General features: G+C 39.7%; 1 protein-coding gene across 1 annotated transcript in view; it reads right to left on the bottom strand.

Moving 5' to 3' along the window:
- CNTNAP2 (contactin associated protein 2) overlaps positions 1-18142 on the bottom strand; it is a 1471582-nt gene that overhangs the window by 747564 nt on the left and 705876 nt on the right. Inside the window, exon 13 of the mRNA XM_053608746.1 lies at positions 5204-5404. Coding sequence (XP_053464721.1) covers positions 5204-5404 — 201 coding nt within the window. The remainder of the gene's footprint in view (positions 1-5203; positions 5405-18142) is intronic.

Genomic DNA, 18142 nt, shown 5'->3' with positions numbered 1-18142 from the left:
CATCAAAGTTAACAAATAAGCATTTTGAAAGAATGCTAACAGGTCTCCAAACCAGAGAAAGACTCTGGTTATGCAAAATTACTAGGATTGTTGACGAAGACTACACAAATAGGATCTGATGGAACTTTCTCTTGGTGTTTATCAAGTTTAAGTTCTCACAGTTCTTATTTCAGGAGATTTCATTGTTTAATAACTTTAGTCTTTCATAAGTTTAGATATTATTGCATTTGTAGTTCTGAGGATATAAACCTCGTAGACACCCCTTTGGCTAAGCCTGCGGGGTCTCTCTCTTTGTGTACATTCCCACATTGGTATGCCTCATGCTAACCAGGCTTTTCTACATAAAATAAATTTTGCTTTGTTTCTGTGTCTTTCATAAAGGACAGCTGAAGTCACAGTTATGCTACAAGAATAAATAATGGAAAAATCATTATTTAAAAATTGACTTCATATTAAAATTTTATAATAACAAAAAGATAACATTGCAGGCCATGTATTACTATCCTTGTAAAAATTCTAAGAAACGTTGGCTCGGCGCCTCTAGCACAGTGGTTACAATGCCAGCCACATACACTGAAGCTGGCGGGTTCGAGCCCGGCCAGGCCAGCTAAACAACAATGACAACTGCAACAAAAAATAGCCGGGCGTTGTGGCAGGCGCCTGTAGTCTCAGCTACTTGGGAGGCTGAGGCAAGAGAATCGCTTAAGCTCAAGACCTTGAGGTTGTTGTGAGCTGTGATGCCGCGGCACTCTACCCAGAGCGGCAGCTTGAGACTATCTCAAAAAAAGTTCTAAGAAACCAATAATAAGTAATTTCACGCTTGCTAGCTAATGGTATGGTACAAACATTTATCAAAATAAAAATGAGGTCCATATGTATATCAACTCTTTATTATAAGTATCATTAGAAACTATAGAGCCCTAAATGAACTCTTGAGGGTAAGTCTCTCAAAATAAAGAAGAACATTTTAAGTGCATAGCGATTACAAACTCATTTGATATTCATTCTAATTGCAATGACTATAATGAATATACTTTGTATTCAAACAGATGTCACAAGCACTACTACAGAAGTTCCAATATAATTCAGTCTTAGTTAAGAATGAGGAAATGGATATTTAAAATTGAATGTTACCAGGAAGGAGGGAGAAGCCCAATTACAGGAAGCATTAGCTCCTCAACAAAACAAATGAAAGATTTTTCTGAAATTGTGTTTTCTTATTTTTACATATACAGAACAATGAACACAGGAGTTTGCTCTCATGAACACTCTCTTGAATCAGGTGGTCTATAGATGACTTAGTTTGGAAAAGAGAAATTGGAAGTGTGTAACATGACTCAGAAGAATGGCTAAAGTTCATTCCATGATGTTTAGAGACTAACATATCAAAAGGATTAAAAATATTATTATGCCAGTCTTTTGCCATTTTAGTTTGATGGGTCAGATACATCCTAACATTCCCTTTCATCTTTTCCGACGTAAAGAACACACACCTGAAACGCCGACATGCGAGACCTTCATGTCCTAAATTGAAGACAATGTTTCTGAACGTCCGGCTCACAGAATCACTCATGGATGTCGGTTAAAAGCAGACATTTCTGGGCCCCAGTTCCTATCAAAGCCTGAGAGTCAGGCCATGGAATAAGCATTTTCACATCCACTAGGAAATTCTGATGTATGCTCTGGTTTAAAAACAACTGCCTTAGGTTGGACAAGGTAATATTTAAAACTATATATTATTCCTCTCATTCAAATCTGCAAACATTTATTAAGTATATATCCTATGTGTGAAAGATTTTATGCATATAGGATATCACAAAAACTCAAGAATCGTGTAAGCTTATTTTCAAAATACAATTAAGTACAATAATAATCTACAAATATCTAAAAAACACAAAGCAAGTAGTTTATTGTGCAGATTAAAAATTTGCTCTATTTCAATTTATCAGTTCTTCCCCAGCCAGGAATTATCTGGAAATTGAAAAGGAACATGTTTATCATTATTAGAAAATGTAACTACGTAGTGTTTAAAAACTAGTTCAGGCTGGGCACAGTGGCTCACACTTGTGATCCTAGCATTCTGGGAGGCCAAATCAGGTGCATTGCTTGAGCTCAGGTGTTTGAGACCAGACTGAGCTAGGGTGAGACTTTGTCTCTACTAAAAATAGAAAAATTAGCAGGGCATTGTGGTGAGCACCTGTAGTCCCAGCTGCTCAGGGGGTGAGGCAGGAGGATTGCTTGAGCCCAAGATTAGAGTTTGCTGTGAGCTATGATGCACTACAGCAGTCTAGCCAGGGGACAGAGTGAGACTCTGTCTCAAAACAAACAAAAAAATCAATTCATACAGTTTTTCTAGTGTTTTGCACACCCTGGGTTTTGTAAAGGAGAATAATTAATGTATGAGGCTTCTGGGTGGCTGAGGGGAAACTGAACTCTAAGACCAGGAAGGCAGAAGGTAAACCACCTCCCTCACCTCTGACTAATTCTCCTGGAGCACCTAAACTATAAGTTGAACATATCTAGAAGCCATATTGTATTTTTTAATCACCAGAGCAAAATTCAAAGAGTGAAAGTTGACTTTGGAGTTTGATAAGGAAAGAATGAAAATAGAAAAAATAAAAATGAAGGTATTACTTCTTTTTTTTTTCTGCTCATTAACTCGTCCCCATCCCCACCCTGGAACTGAAGACTAATTAATTGAAATCTGTGAGAAGAACATCAATAAGGAGAGTTTACTCTTGAAACTGAGTGAACGCACCTGATACAATGCATTAATGGTTGATGGTTCCTGCGCCCCGTGATTTTTTTGTATGACTTTTTCTAGCACTGAAAATGGGATCCCATAATTAAAAAAAAAAGAAAAAAAAAGAAAAGAAAAGAAAGAAAGACAAGCTCTGTAAAGTGAAGATAAGTAGAAAAAAAGAGTCAGAATAGAGTCAGGCTGTTGACCTTTAAGGACCGGTGCCCACAGCCATGGTTCTCAAAGGGTGGTGTCTCTTCCAGGATCATCAGCATCCCCTGAGAACTTACAGTAAGAATCTGCTCAAAAATACATTTTTTTCACAGTGCTGAAGGCTGGACAGCTCAGGATCAAGGTGCTAGCTGTTTCTGGTGAGGTCCTCTTTCCAGCTTTGGGTGGATACCTTTTTGCTATCCCCTCACATTGGAGAGGGAGGGAGAGAGAGGGAGGGAGAGGGAGGGAGAGAGAGGGAGGGACAGGGAGGGGGAGGGAAGAAGGGGGAGGGTGGATGAAAGGGAGGGAGAGAGTTCCTTTTTACTTCTTTTTATTTTTTTTGAGACAGAGTCTCACTTGTCACCCTTGGTAGAGTACCATGGTGTCACAGTTCACAGCAACCTCAAACTCTTGGGCTCAAGCAATTCTCTTATCTCAGTCTCCTGAGTAGCTGAGACTACAGGTGCCTGCCACAACACTCAGCTATTTTTAGAGATGGGAGTCTTGCTCTGGCTCAGGATGGTCTTGAACCTGTGAACTCAGTCAATCTACCTGCCTTGGCCTCCCAGAGTGCTAGGATGACAGGCGTGAGCCACCACGCCCGGCCCTATTTTCTTATGAGACAAACCATTAGGACTCCACCATTATGACCTCATTAACCTTAATTACTTCTTAAAAGCCTAATCTCCAAATACAATCATATAGGGTGTCAGGGGTTTAACACATGAAGTTGGGGGGGGGGGACATAGCTCCATCCAGCATTTATTGCAAATGTAAATTCTCAAGCATCACCTCAGACCCACTGAGTCAGAAATTCAGGGAATGGGGCCCATAGTTTGTGGTTTATTAATCTCTCCAGGTCACTCTAATGCACACCAAGGTGTGAGAAGTGACGCTTTCGGGACAGATCCCCTCCACCCAGCTCAGCATTGCCTCTGCTTCACGGGCTCCCCCACGCCTCCTCCCCAGCCTTATTTTCTACAGGACGCTCTGCTTGTAGTTCCAGCACAAGCCTTTGCACATAGAAAGCGCTCAAATCTTCACAGTACTGTGAGCAATTTTTCTTATAACTTTTCTCTACTCCTTACAACACTGGCTCAATACTGATTTGGGTCATCGAACAATCCATGGGTCTCAGACACAGCACGAAGTCACTTCCAACATTGCTTAATATTATTAAAAAATAATATACAGTTTGCTACTCATGACGTCCTTAAGCAGATCTGGTCCTTTAAGTGCTGAGTATATTACCTCATTAAATTCTCACAATCGCCCTGAAATAGGCGTATGCTTTCTGCTCGAGAGAAGAGACACAGGAAATCAAAGTTTAATATCAAGAGACGTATCGCACAACACAGTGGCTACAGTTAATCGTAAGGCATTGTATTCTTGAAAATTGCTGAGAGCGCAGTTGTGTTCTCAACGCAAATAAGTATATAAGGTCATGCACGTGTTAATTAGCTTGCTTTAGCCAGTCTGTGTACATATTTTAAAACATGTCATATGTAAGTATATACAATTTTTATTTGCCAAAATAAAGGTTTATTCAACAGAAGTGGAAAGGCTGAACGTTATAAACCATCATTTCCTTGACTCAAGGCACACACTTACGTCCATATGTTACACGAGACCCAGGGATGGGTCTGCCAGCATCTTGGATTTACTGCCAAGACCCCAAGAGTATAAGGGTCTTCCCTAAAGTTATTTTCAGTATATGCTTTGTAATGTAACATATACACATTAAAGCATTGCTAAACATCAGCCATCGTAAGAAAATAGTCAAGCTGAACTTCTTGAGACGGATCCTGGTAAGTGAGTATGGAAACAGAGAACTCTACACTCTATAGCTGTTCTATATCCTATTTACCTGTAGGCAGCCCGAGAAAGCGTTTCCCTTTACATTAAAGACACCTGAAGGACTCGAAGACCAGCGCCTGGGAGTTCACAGATCACTGAGAAACTTTCCCTAAAGCCACTATCAATAATTAAGCACCAGAAACGCACACATACGCACAAAACAAACAAAAAAAATCTGCTAATTTTAAGACAATGGCATTTTGTTTCAGAATTATACTTTTAAGCTTCTTTTGCCAGAAAACGAGCCCAGTTATTCTACTCTCCTCGTTTGAGCTTCCTAAGCATTGAAGACTGGACTGCAGGGTGGTAGCCACCACACCTGCTGGATTGTCTAGGCAATTCCAAGCGCCAGCTGGGATAGTAATTAACAGTCACATTCCATTCTCAGCCTACCTGGGGTGTTCAACAACCTTGACATCTTGCAGAAATAGGAGACGTACTGCTCACAGTACTCAGCGCTGCTGGTGATGGCGCTCATCTGGTCCATGGAGGCGCTGTAAACCAGCTGTGTCACCGAGTACTTTTCTGGGTTGTAGCCAAGCACAGTCGTCTGCATCTGCAAGTCATGGGACACGATGGTCCACACTTTGTCCTCTGTGGGGAGAGAAATGACCACAGCACAGGTGTATTAGTATGCACCCATGTCTCCAAAGGTCAAAGTACAACTGAGATACCCTCTAACTAGGATTTTCAATGAACTGGTGTAGAACTGAGTTAAAGATAGCAAGCCTTAAATAAACCCTGCTCTTTTCTTATATGTAAGTTTTGCTTGTAAGGACAAAGTAGAAACGTAGTATTTTTATTAAAAGCAAATGCAAGATACTTCCTGCAAATAAAACTGAAAACAGCGTGTGCACCTGGCTGGCCCTCTCACAGCCGTGGCATTGAATGTGAGGCTCATTATGTTCCGACTCCTTCCTGACTCTGTGACCCATTATTCCTGCGGTAGAACAGTATTCTGCTCTTTCCTAAATGAACTGTGCTCTCTCAGGCCTCTGGGTCTTCCTACACGCTGTGTGCTCTAATCAGAATATGCATCCTCATCTTGTCAACAAATGCTCTTTTCACCCCAACCTTCCAGGCAAAATTAGACATTGCATTCTCTGTTATGGAAATGCTCTGTGCATGTGGGATAAAGAAAATGAGTAATTATCTTGGTGTTTTGGACCCTGAAAATTTCAGTATGTGAAAAGAATCAGACATAAAATAGATGCGGTTAAATAAAAGCTGTGTACATTTTTAAATTTTCTTGAAGCATCATTAAAAGGCAATGTTAGTGTTTTAAAAAAATGTAGACATATGTCCTGACTCTGTACCCTGAAAAAGCTCCAAAGCAAGGACCACCCCCAAGCACCAGACTGTCATCACTAAATGCCATTTTCCATTGAGTAGGAATAAACCAGGATCCCTGGAGAAATGATTGATCCCAGGGCTGGAAATGTACAAGATGAAAGATGAGCCAGGAACATATAATTACACCAGGAAAAAAAAAAAAAAAGCTATGGGAGACTGGGGCAGTTCAAAACCCCCCACGGCCAAAGAAGAAATAAATGTTTGCATCAATAAAAATTCCCTATAATGGATTAAAACATATCAGGTGTGTTTAAATCCATGCGTTCGTTAAAATAGTAAAAATCTTTAATTTTGGAAGATGTTAGATGACTAGTTATTTAGGATATTGGTAAGTAATGGCAAAGAATCAAGCTTTTAGCTTGTCTTTTCTGTATGTACTGTAACTAAATGTTACCTTCATGGAAATATTTCCACTTATAAAAAAAAGACTAAATGGACAGAATTAGAGTATCATCATTTCATAAGATCTCACAAATTAGTAGAAGGAGGAACCTGTGGCCCTCTGACTTCAAGATTTCTTTCTTTAAGCACCCAAGGAGGCAAGAAAAGCTTCATCTTTCCCTGTTTGCACCCCTTTTGATGAAAGGATGTTATGTAAAATCTAGATTCAGTATGAAGGCCACTCCAAGGACCAGGGTCATCTCAGGTTTCCTAAAGGCTGAGGTTTCCCCCACTTCACTGACCAATTACGGTCCAGGCGTCCTCAAGCTACGGCCCACGGGCCACATGAGGCCGTGTGATTGTATTTGATCCCGTTTTGTTTTTTTACTTCAAAGTAAGATATTCAAAGTAAGATATGTGCAGTGTGGATAGGAATTTGTTCATTTTTTTTTTTAAACTATAGTCGGGCCCTCCAACGGTCTGAGGGATAGTGAACTGGCCCCCTGTTTAAAAAGTCTGAGGACCCCTGTACTGGCAAAAATAAAGTGTGAATTTGATGAAGCTTATAGAGCTAACTGCAGATTTCCAGAAAATACGGGGGGAAAAGGAACATGTTAAATGGCACCCAGGGGAAAAAAAACCCCAGCTCCTTACTTTGGGAAGCTGTGCTGGCTGCATCCACCTTCATCAGCTGATCAACGTGAGGAAAGGGGGAGGTGAGAGGGGAGGGAGATGGGAGAGAAGGGAGGCAGGGAGGGAACTTCCCGGAGTTCCTTCCCAGGCAGCCTGCCTGCCTTCTGCAGAGGACAACACCATTCTTCCAGGTGCTCAAGACCCGCACCTCATCTCTTTCCTCTAATGCATCACCCAACCGTGGGTGTGTCCTGTCTGCTCTACCTTCAGCACGTTCTCTCAACCTGAACACTCCTCCCCACACCGACCGGCCACACTGCTCTGGTCTGAGCCCCCCTCGCCTCTCACCTGCATACCCTCCAAGACGCCCTTGTATCCTCGCATCGACTCCCCACACCTCCCCACAGCAGCCAGGTGAGGCTTTTCCACTGTAAGTCAGATTCTGATATTCTGCACCAAGCCCTCAGGTGGCAACAGGTGTTCCGTGTTGCTCAGAGTAAAAGTCAAGTCCGTAAAGCAGCCAAGCCCCTCCAGGACCCCGCTGCTCTGTGCCTCTCTCCTCACTCCCACCACTCCCTCCTTGCTCACCGGGCTGACCCTGCTGTCCATTCCAGAGCCTCCACACTAGTTGTCCCCCTCTCCAGGCCTCTCCTCCTTCTCCGGATCTTTGCTCCAGGCCAATTTCCCTGTGCCACTCCTGCCCCAGAGCTGCTCTCTGCCTCTCCCCTGCTCTCTTCTCCCAGGATCATCCCCCTCTGACCATATGTTCATTATTCTGTATGCCTCTGCCTCCACATAGAAAAAGTTAACAACTTCAAAAAGGACTAATTGAGTAGAGAACTGCTTTAACAAAAAATAAATAGAACACAGCTCTCAATGTAGGAGCTGCTTAAAAAGATTTTGGCCCCGGCTGGTAATCCCCCCTAACAACTCGCCTCCACAGGAGCACACTTTCTGGTTAAATGTTCTAGAATCCATTAGAACAAGTTCAGTGATGGTGCCTCCTACAGTGATATACTTTCCATAGATAATTATTGTTTCAGTTTTACCTTCAGCCTGTTTGGGGTTACCTTCCTTTGGTTCCTCTGACACAGCAAAAAGGCCACAGCATATTTTAGTAATTCTGTCACTTTCTGACATGATTCTTACAACAAACTGATTTTCGTTTACATCCAGACTTACAGATTTACCTTTACCTCGTTAAAAATCCATTAATTAAACTGGGTTAGCTTTATCTCTTTTCTGTTACAGTCAGCCTCTGGCACACAACTCTCAGATGTTTGACACTTCTTCCTTTTATTTTTTTAACAACCCCCTGCCAAGAGCCTTCTCCTGTGGAAGTACTTCAGAACTCTCTTAATTCGTGCAGGAAAGGCACGCTAGCCACACCTCTGTTTAAAGACGCAGAAGCCTCTTTCCAATACGTGCAAAATAATGCTAGTAAAGGGAGCCTCAGTAGGCAGTAAAACGAAAGGGTCCCACGTGCCCGGTCTCTAGTCCGCACAACCTCAGTAACTTTAAAGACAATCGATTCGCTAAGACTGGTCGCTAACGTTTTGTTTTGTTTCTAGTGTCTTCTGGGTCCCAAACTTCACTTCCATGCCCCCCGCCACACACATTTCCGGTCAGACCCCTGCTCTCCATCTGCTTACTATGCACTCCTCCATCCACCAAATAGCCTCGATCGCCTGGCACGAGAAAGGCAGAGATCCAGGCGCTGAGGGGACCACCATGCCATAGGCATTTGGGGACGTCAGGAGCTTACATTCTTGCATTTTGGTGGCGAAGAAAAACAGATAATAAGCAAAACAATTAAAATTTTATTTATATATAACTATATTATAATATAATTTAATATAATATAAAATAATTATTTTTCCAATTTTACCTTCAGCCTGTTTGGAATTACCTTCCTTTAGTCCCACTGACACAGCACAAAAGCCACCATATATTTTAGTAATGCTGTCACTTTCTGACATGATTCTTACAACAATTTTCATTTACAACTAACCTTGCAGTTAGATGTAAATGTAAATTTACCTTTGCCTAATTAAAAATCCATTAATTAATTGGGTCAGTTTTATCTCTTTTCTGTTACAATCAGCCTCTGGTACACAACTCTCAGATGTTTGACACTCCTTCCTTTTATTGTTTTTGCTTTTTTTTTTTTTTTAACAACCCACTACCAAGAGCTATATATATATTATATACACACACATATATCCTGCACGTGATAAGGGCAAGAGTATAAGGCAAATTAAGGAAGGGGAGGCTATTCAGTGTGTATTGGGATTGCGTTTTTTTAATTCAGTAGGAACTAGAAAAGATTTCACTGAAAAAGTGATATTTGGATAAATAAGGTGGCTTCACGACTTATTTCTCCAGACAGTAAGCCACACGACTGTCTGGAGAAAATCTTCCAGAAATGCAAATGTTTTAATTCTAGACTATTTCTGGCATTGTCGAGGTCTGCAAAGAGGCCCGTGAGTGAGAAAGGGGAAATGGAGGGAGTCAAGGAGGTTAGAGACGGGGCGGGAGGTGCCCCGAAAAGCTGAGCTGTCACAGTAGGGTTTGGCATTTTGGTACAAAAACAAATAAAAATCTGTGGGCATGGAAAGGGTCGGAGCAGGAAAAGTGGCAAGCTACAATTCACATACTGAAACACTGCTCTTTGCCTCAATAAAATGTCATTTTAGGAGCATTAAGAAAGGAATGCACACTCGCATGTAGGCATTTTATGCAAAGATTTAAAGTTTTTAGTATAACATTTTAAGACGAATTGTGAGAAAATATAAAAGGTAATATGTAAGTTCTATTTTGATGGAATGTGATAATTACTGCTGCTGCATTTTGCTAATTATTTTGTAACAATTTATGTTACACATTGTAATAGTTCCGTATTAACTAGCCATTACATCTTGAGGGACATGTGGGTATTAACGATTTTTCAGATATCCAGCATCGAAAAGAAGGAAGGGGTAGTTACACTACATAGATTTTCCTTTGGTTATGTCATAGGGGAAAAATTAAGAATCTTATTCCCATATGCACAGCCTCTTTATATAGCAGAAATTAGCAGAAACTACTATAAATGGCAAATTCTAAATTTCTAAGTTCCTTTTTAATGAAGAAGAAATTGATAAACTTGTGCCTTTCCAATATTGTTTTCAGATGACAGCCTTATGAGAATGTCCTTCGGGATTATTAAGAATTTAGCATCTGACTCACAATGCAACTAAGATTCAGAAATTGCCACACTGTATAATGTTATAAATATACGATTTAATGACACGTTTCAAACCCTGTCCTTACCAATGGCAGTTCCCAAGATTAACCAGTTTAGTTATGTTGACATGAGTGCATTAGAAAGGCCTTCCTGCTACCTACAAGACTGAATCCATATCCTCAAACTATCTATAATTCCCAAGTAATTCACTTCACAGGAACTCAAGTCCTTGCATGGTTGGGCCTCTGACTGAGGACTGATAAAGCCAGAAAGGAGCCAGCGAAGGAAAGGAAAGGGTGATTCCTAGCAGAACATAAACAGATTCTTGCTCCTGAATAAGGCTGTTCCCAACTCCCTCCCATGTTACCCACGTACAGTCTGAAGTTCACACTCAAGAGCAAGTCTGTATATAGTATATTTTAATAAAAAGTCCAACATGAGTCAAGTGTAAGGGAAAATTTTTTTGTGTGTCCTATATACCTATAATTGCAGCAAAGTGTCATTCTTACCTTTAAAACGATATCACCTTTCTAATTAATACTCAATTTGTTCATCAGAGTTTTTTCCACCTTTATTCCAATTTGCTCTGGAATAATTCTTAAGAAGAAAGAAATATAAACAATTTAAATTTCAAATGGACTATGAAACTTATTGGCCAGGATGTGGCCGACGTACCACATGTAGCTGAGTTCCTGGCCTCCTGGCATCTGTTATAATCACTTTTCAAGGGTGACTTTGGGTCTCTCACTCTTATAGCAACACAGAGAAACTAAACTACAATATACACTTCACTGAATATTTTTCTATTGCATGTAAGCCTTGGCCTGCTGGGTAAAACTAGTAAATTCAATTTTCTGTATCTTGAAATTTGCCCTATATCTCACCAAGTGTATCCTAATAACTTGTCTGTCTTCATTGGGCAGAGAAGGTTTAGTGGCTTTTACCCTGATTCAATCGATCAACATTTTAACACCAACTATGAGCAATCTAAGGGTAGGGCTTTCTAATTCAATGCTATTGTGTTGATAGAAATTGCCTTTTGAAGGCTTGAACATTCAGTCTTCAAGGAGCACATATGCACAGGAACAAGCCTGCTGCTTAAAGAACCTATGTTCTTATGGAGAGATTTTGGAATATGACAAATACCAATAGAGTATCAGCATCCATTTTGACTCCACTCTATTAGAGAAATAAGGCACCAAGTCTCAGGAAGGGCAAGTGGCCTGAACAAATGAGTACTAAGAGTTCATGGCAAAATGAGGGACACGCTGTCTCCGTAGTCTGGGTTTAGTGTTCTCCTCACTCCGCCGCTGTCTGACTGTTTGACTCAGTGGTGATCTGCTTTGTGAAACATCAACACTTTTGTTGTCTTACCCCTCCCCTCCACAGCACAGCGCTAATCTGGGGGGAGAAGAAGCAACCTACAGGTACTATTTTAGATTTCTAAAAACATTATTTAAAAATGATACTTGCACAGCCAAGAAAAATGTCATGGTTTGTAATATAATTCAATCATTTGTGCATTTATAAACCATGAATTGAGTTCCTGATCTGTTTCAGTACCATGCTAGGCTGTGGGGATGCAAAGATGAAGATGAGCTCGTGTTCTCAGCGAGCTGTGGTCCAGAACTGCAAATTGCAAATGTGTACTAGATCTGTGCCATGTAAAAAGTTGTGTGACCCAGCTTTACAAAGACATCAAGCAACCTGGTAAACGTCGTGTTTGCTGTGAGTCCTGACAGACGAATGGACATGAGCTACATGAAGAGGAAGACAGTCCTGAATCCTACTCTTCCTCTTACTAAGGCAGACACCACGGAGACAAAGGGGGCTCCGTAGATGGAAGCAAGGGAGGTTGACAGATTGCAAATTTAGGAGTCTGGAATGGTGAAGTATGAGATTGCGGAGTCATTACAGTTGTATGGGGGTTGAAAGGTCTAGTGCATTATCATACACGGGGCTGCAAAAACTTGTGGATGTAAAAGATTAATTCACATTTTAAAAACCATCTATGCGGGCGGCACCTGTGGCTCAGTTGGTAAGGCGCCGGCCCCATATACCGAGGGTGGCGGGTTCAAACCCGGCCTCGGCCGAACTGCAACCAAAAAATAGCCGGGCGTTGTGGCGGGCGCCTGTAGTCCCAGCTACTCGGGAGGCTGAGGCAAGAGAATCGCTTAAGCCCAGGAGTTGGAGGTTGCTGTGAGCTGTGTGAGGCCACGGCACTCTACCGAGGGCCATAAAGTGAGACTCTGTCTCTACAAAAAAAAAACAAAAAAAAAAAAAACCATCTATGCAAACACAAGAACGCCTTTAATATGCTCTTCCTAAAAAGCTAGATCTAATTGCTCACAATATGCCAGTCCTTTGTCTAAGTTCTAGAGATGCAGCAATAAGCAAGGTGTGAAGTTCCTATGTCAGGCAACACTGGTCAATCTAAATGTGGGGGGCAGAGAACAAACAAGTAAACAACAACTCTGATGCTCTTTTTACTTATATATCTATGTAGAATGCTTGGTAAGGGAAAGAGAGTGTTGGAGGTGAGAGAAAGACTGTTGTAGGCTGACTGTTGAGAGAGGGTTTCTATGAGAGGGCATATTTGAGCCAATTCCAGAATGATGGGGAAGACAGTGGGCTGAGCTAATAGCATATGCAAAGGCCAGGAGGCATGAGTAATCTGGCAGGTTCATTTTGCTAGAGTGGAATAAGGCGAGGAAAGAGGAAGAAATGATTTAAGACGTAAAGTCTGGGACCAGGCATTGTTGTTACTTGTAAGATCTATTATGGACTTGGAATTTTATCCTGAATGCCATGGGCAGCTATAGTAGGGATTTCAGCTGCAGTGTGGCTTGACTGAGTTTGGAGGTGTCATTCTGGCTAGTTAGTGCTGAGTGATTAGCAGTGGCGTAGAGGTAGAAGCACGGTGATGACCCGAACCAGACTAGAGTCCAGGGGAGGGACACCAGCAGTGGAGGTGCGAGAGAAGTGAAGGTTAAGGATATCATTTGAAGACACAGCTATCAAGGCTTAGCGATATTTTGTATCAGACACATCAGGGGGAAAAAATGAGATTCGGATTATGTGCAGATTTTGGACTGATCATTTACCTGGAAAAATCATGGTGCTGTTTACTAAAATTGGAAAAATTTTAGGCAAATGGAAGCCAATAGGGAGCCTGAGAGGAGGCAGCCAGAGAGGCAGAGGCAGTAAAATCAGAGAAAGGTGTAGGATGAGTTTCAGGGCAGAGGGAGCCATCAACTAACAAGTGGTATTTCAAGGTCAAGTGAAATAATAATTGCAATCATTATCGCATTTTCAAAGCTAAGGGTATCTGTGATTTGTTTTTTTCAAGAGGCTGTCAGGTGTACAGGGTGAAGGATAGTCTAATTAGTTCAAGTTAAAGGAAGAATTGGAGGAAAGAAGAAAGTTAAGATAATTCTTCTGAGCCATTTTCTTTCATCAAAAAGAATAGGGATGTGGGTAGATTCCAGTTTTCTGTTTTTAAAATGACAATCATTATAGCGGATTTGTATGCTGGTAAGAATGACCTGGTAAAGATTATTTGAGAATAATATTTGTAAATTGTAGCCTTACAAGAGAACTAGACTGATGGTTTGGTGAACTTATACTGTGCTGCTATAGCTATGTTGTATTATGATTATCATGATAGAGAAATATATTTTCTGTTACTGAACTCTTAATTTTAGAAACTTGAGTTACACAAGTTTGGCTTTTACTCATAATATTTAAACTTAAGATAGTTTAATATTAAAATTTCATGCAATATATTACATTACGAAAACATGTTAGAAAAAAACAGAATAATTTTAATAGAATCATCTATATAAGAATAAATTGTAACTCCCCTATACACATGTAAACACAAATCTTAGTGTATTAGTAATAAAAATAATCTTGAATTTAATAAATGGTTCAAATATTAGGGATATAATATGAGAATTCTTCCCTTCCATCAGAAAAAGGAAATGCTTATGACCACAATTTCCATTTAACATTATGCTGGAGTCTTTGCCATGAGAATAAGAGAAGTAAAACAAAATCATAATAATAATCCTAAGAGTTGGGTGAGAGAGATGGCACACGTTGAAGCCTATTAGAAAAGTCTTTAACTTAACGAAGCTAGTTAGACATGAGAATGCACAAAAATCAATAATATTTCCAGTAAATAATGAAAAGTACAATAACTTCAAAATATAATCCACGATATAACAAAATACAACCTCACAAAAGATAGGAAAGATCTTTATAGAGTGAATTTTAATTTTTTATGAGCAATATTAAAGAAGAATCACATAAATGAAATATTCAATATTTTCAGTATTTATAGGTTGGAAGAATCAACATCATAAAGCTATTAATCCTTCTCAAATTGATACATACATTAATTGCATTTACAATCAAAATCACAATCATTTGTGTGTGTAAATGTAATTGAAATATTGATTAAAAGGAATTTTTTTTTTTTTGCCAAAACTAAAATGAGACTTTATGTACCCTGATTTAAAAAATTATATGCAAAAGCCAAGATCCAAGAACAGCCAAGACATTCTTAAAGAAGAGCAATGTGTAGAGAATTGTCCTGTCGGGAATCATGACATTAGGTTTGGTACAGTCAGAGACAATTGGAATAATGGGACTGATCTAAGAAACTTAAAGCAAAATCCATGTATAGAATGGAAACTGGATTTAAAGTTGGCATTCAATACTATGAGAAATTTAGAATTGTTTATACATACTGAAACAATAAAATTTGATCCCTATCTTTAACCCTGCATAAAAATCAATTTCAGATGGATTAAAGTCATAATAAAAAGAAGAGATTCAAAACATATAGAAGAAATAATAAATAATACTTTTATTATCTATGAAACAAGGCATACAATGAGCAAACCATGATGGTAAACAAAGAATACATGGCAACTTTGTTACAGCCCTCTTCTTTATCAGGATACCATAGAGGGCATGAAAAGTTAAGCCCCAGAGTAGAACAGGTATTTCTAAGTCACATATGTAACAAAGATTAGCATCACATGAAGAACTTTTACAAGTAGTAACACAACGCCAAAGAAAAATAAGCAAGGGCTGTGCACTGGCAGTTCACAAACAAGTAAAGTACGTGGTCAGCCGACACACGGAGATGCACATCTCCACTGTAACCAGGGAAATACAAAGTAAAACTATAATACAATTTATTACACCTTTGTCAAATTGTCAAACACTTAAAAATTTGGCTGTATCCAGAATTCATGAGAATATAAACACCTAGACATTTCATAACCTGATTCTAATAACTACTTTGGAAAGCAAGTTGGCAGAAACCAGTAAATTTTAAAATGAGCATGTCCTTCAATACAATTATCGCTGGTCAAGCATCTTAGAGGAATTCTTAAACATTTGTAAGAGAAAATATGTTGTAAGTATTGCTCGCTATGGTAAATAACAGCAACCTAAAACCCATTCAAAGAGTGTGGAAAATAAATTAAGGTATAGCTAGAAAACTGAACACTATGAAGCATTTAAAAATGAATCAACTGGAAGTGCATTTATCAATATGACTTAATTACAAAATAAGAACATTGAATGGAAAATGCAAACAAGAGGGGCATTGCCATTTTTAGAATTTTTTTTTTTTTTTTATTGTTGGGGATTCATTGAGGGTATAAGAAACCAGGTTACACTGATTGCATTTGTTAGGTAAAGTCCCTCTTACAATTGTGCCTTGCCCATAAAAGGTGTGTCATACACCAAGACTATTTTTATAAAGTTTTAAGAACATAAAATATCAATAAGCTATTCTAAGTATTGAGAAAGGAGAATCAGATCGGGAACATAATAATACTTGAGCTTTAATTTTACATTTGATATTATATTATTTAATTTTATATTTAATCTGGGTGTTTGATATGAACCAGAATTGTTTTATATGAAAACAAACAAAATATACCTTATCTTAGATAAACTTCATATGAATATCCAGATATATAAAAGTAATTAGCAAATATTGCCCATTTTTACAAGAGCTACATATACCTTACTAAATAATTTACAAGATAATTTCTTTTTTTTTTTTTATTGTTGGGGATTCATTGAGGGTACAATAAGCCAGGTTACACTGATTGCAATTGTTGGGTAAAGTCCCTCTTGCAATCATGTCTTGCCCCCATAAAATGTGACACACACCAAGGCCCCACCCCCTCCCTCCGTCCCTCTTTCTGCTTCCCCCCCCATAACCTTAATTGTCATTAATTGTCCTCATATCAAAATTGAGTACATAGGATTCATGCTTCTCCATTCTTGTGATGCTTTACTAAGAATGATGTCTTCCACTTCCATCCAGGTTAATACGAAGGAAGTAAAGTCTCCATACAAGATAATTTCTTACTTGCCATATCTCATTCTCTAAAGTACTAAGTAACTTACCAAATCACTTACAAAACATTCAGGTTGAAAGACCCAGCATGACGTTTCACCATAATACAATGTTCTTAGTCATGTGGAAGAGGATTCATTTGAAGGTATCCTAAGTCTTCCAGGTAGATAAGTTCATCTTAAAGGCTATGCATTTGTTTAGAAGGTTTTTAATAATCAGAATATTGACAACATAATTTAAATGACTACAAATTTCCTGTTACAGACTTTTTTCTCCCCAAATATGTAAGATGTGAGCATGACATGCACTTCTGTAGGCGTAGACTCTGATATTATGAAAGCCATCTCCCCACAGCAGGCCGTGGTAGTTTGAATAAAGCCAGAGACGCACGCAGCTCAGGTAGCGGGAGCAGCTTTAATGGTGTGGAGAGAAAGAAGGTATGTAAAGCAGATGGGACTCTGCAGGGAACACGGAGGAAATGAGCTCGAAGTACAGATGATGTTCTGCAGGTGGTGGAAAATGTTGATTATTTTTAAGCTCACAATTCCAGCCCAAAGATGGATGGTGAATCAAATGCTGGGCACGAGCAGAAATAATGGGAGCCCATTTTCATCCACCGGAAGAACAATTTGGAGCCTCTGTGTGTCTTTTTTTCTAGGAAGACATTAGCCCTTTCCTGGGAAGAATAATATTTGTGATGCTTCTGTTCCATTAGAGATGTTAAAAGTCTTTTCCAATCCAGCTGGAGTTACTCACCGCCTCTGTGTCAATTCTCAGACAAGCTAATCTGCCCTTTCCTTTTTCACTCACGCTGGGCAGAGGTGTGGTTTGTGTGACTTCTCTAGTCTAGCACTCGTCTGTGTGACAAGAAGGAGTTTTCTACCCTGGGTGGCAAGGAAATGTTGTCTTTGATTCTTCGTGAGTATAATTAGTTTTTGATCTGAATTCAAACTTGGAGACTGTTAATGTCACCTAGGATCAGTGACTGGCCATTCCCGTGGAACTTTAAAAGTAACACTGCCTGTTATTGAAAATACCTGAAAACATTTTGCACACACTTGGCTTTAAAAAAAGCACTTTACATATGCACTCTGCCACGCTGCCCTGCAGGCGGTGACTCAGGACAGGTGCTTGTGTTTTTGGGGGGTGTTTGTCTTAGCTATTTCCTCTTCCTAGGTCTCTCCCTGTGAGGCCCCAGCCTGATTCCCCTCCTTTCTGTGTAACCTTGATTTGGAGGGCACGTTCTCGTCCAGCCCCACCCCATCTGTCCTACTGAAACCTACAGCTCACCCTGCAGCTTTCTTTGGAAGGGGTTCCGGAAAGGTCACCCCAAAATACATTGCTTGGTTGC

The sequence above is a fragment of the Nycticebus coucang genome, chromosome 11 (assembly GCF_027406575.1).
Source record: "Nycticebus coucang isolate mNycCou1 chromosome 11, mNycCou1.pri, whole genome shotgun sequence".
Classification (NCBI taxonomy): Eukaryota; Metazoa; Chordata; class Mammalia; order Primates; family Lorisidae; genus Nycticebus; species Nycticebus coucang.
Note: the sequence above shows the minus strand (reverse complement) of the source record. Positions and strands in the feature narration are given on the sequence as shown.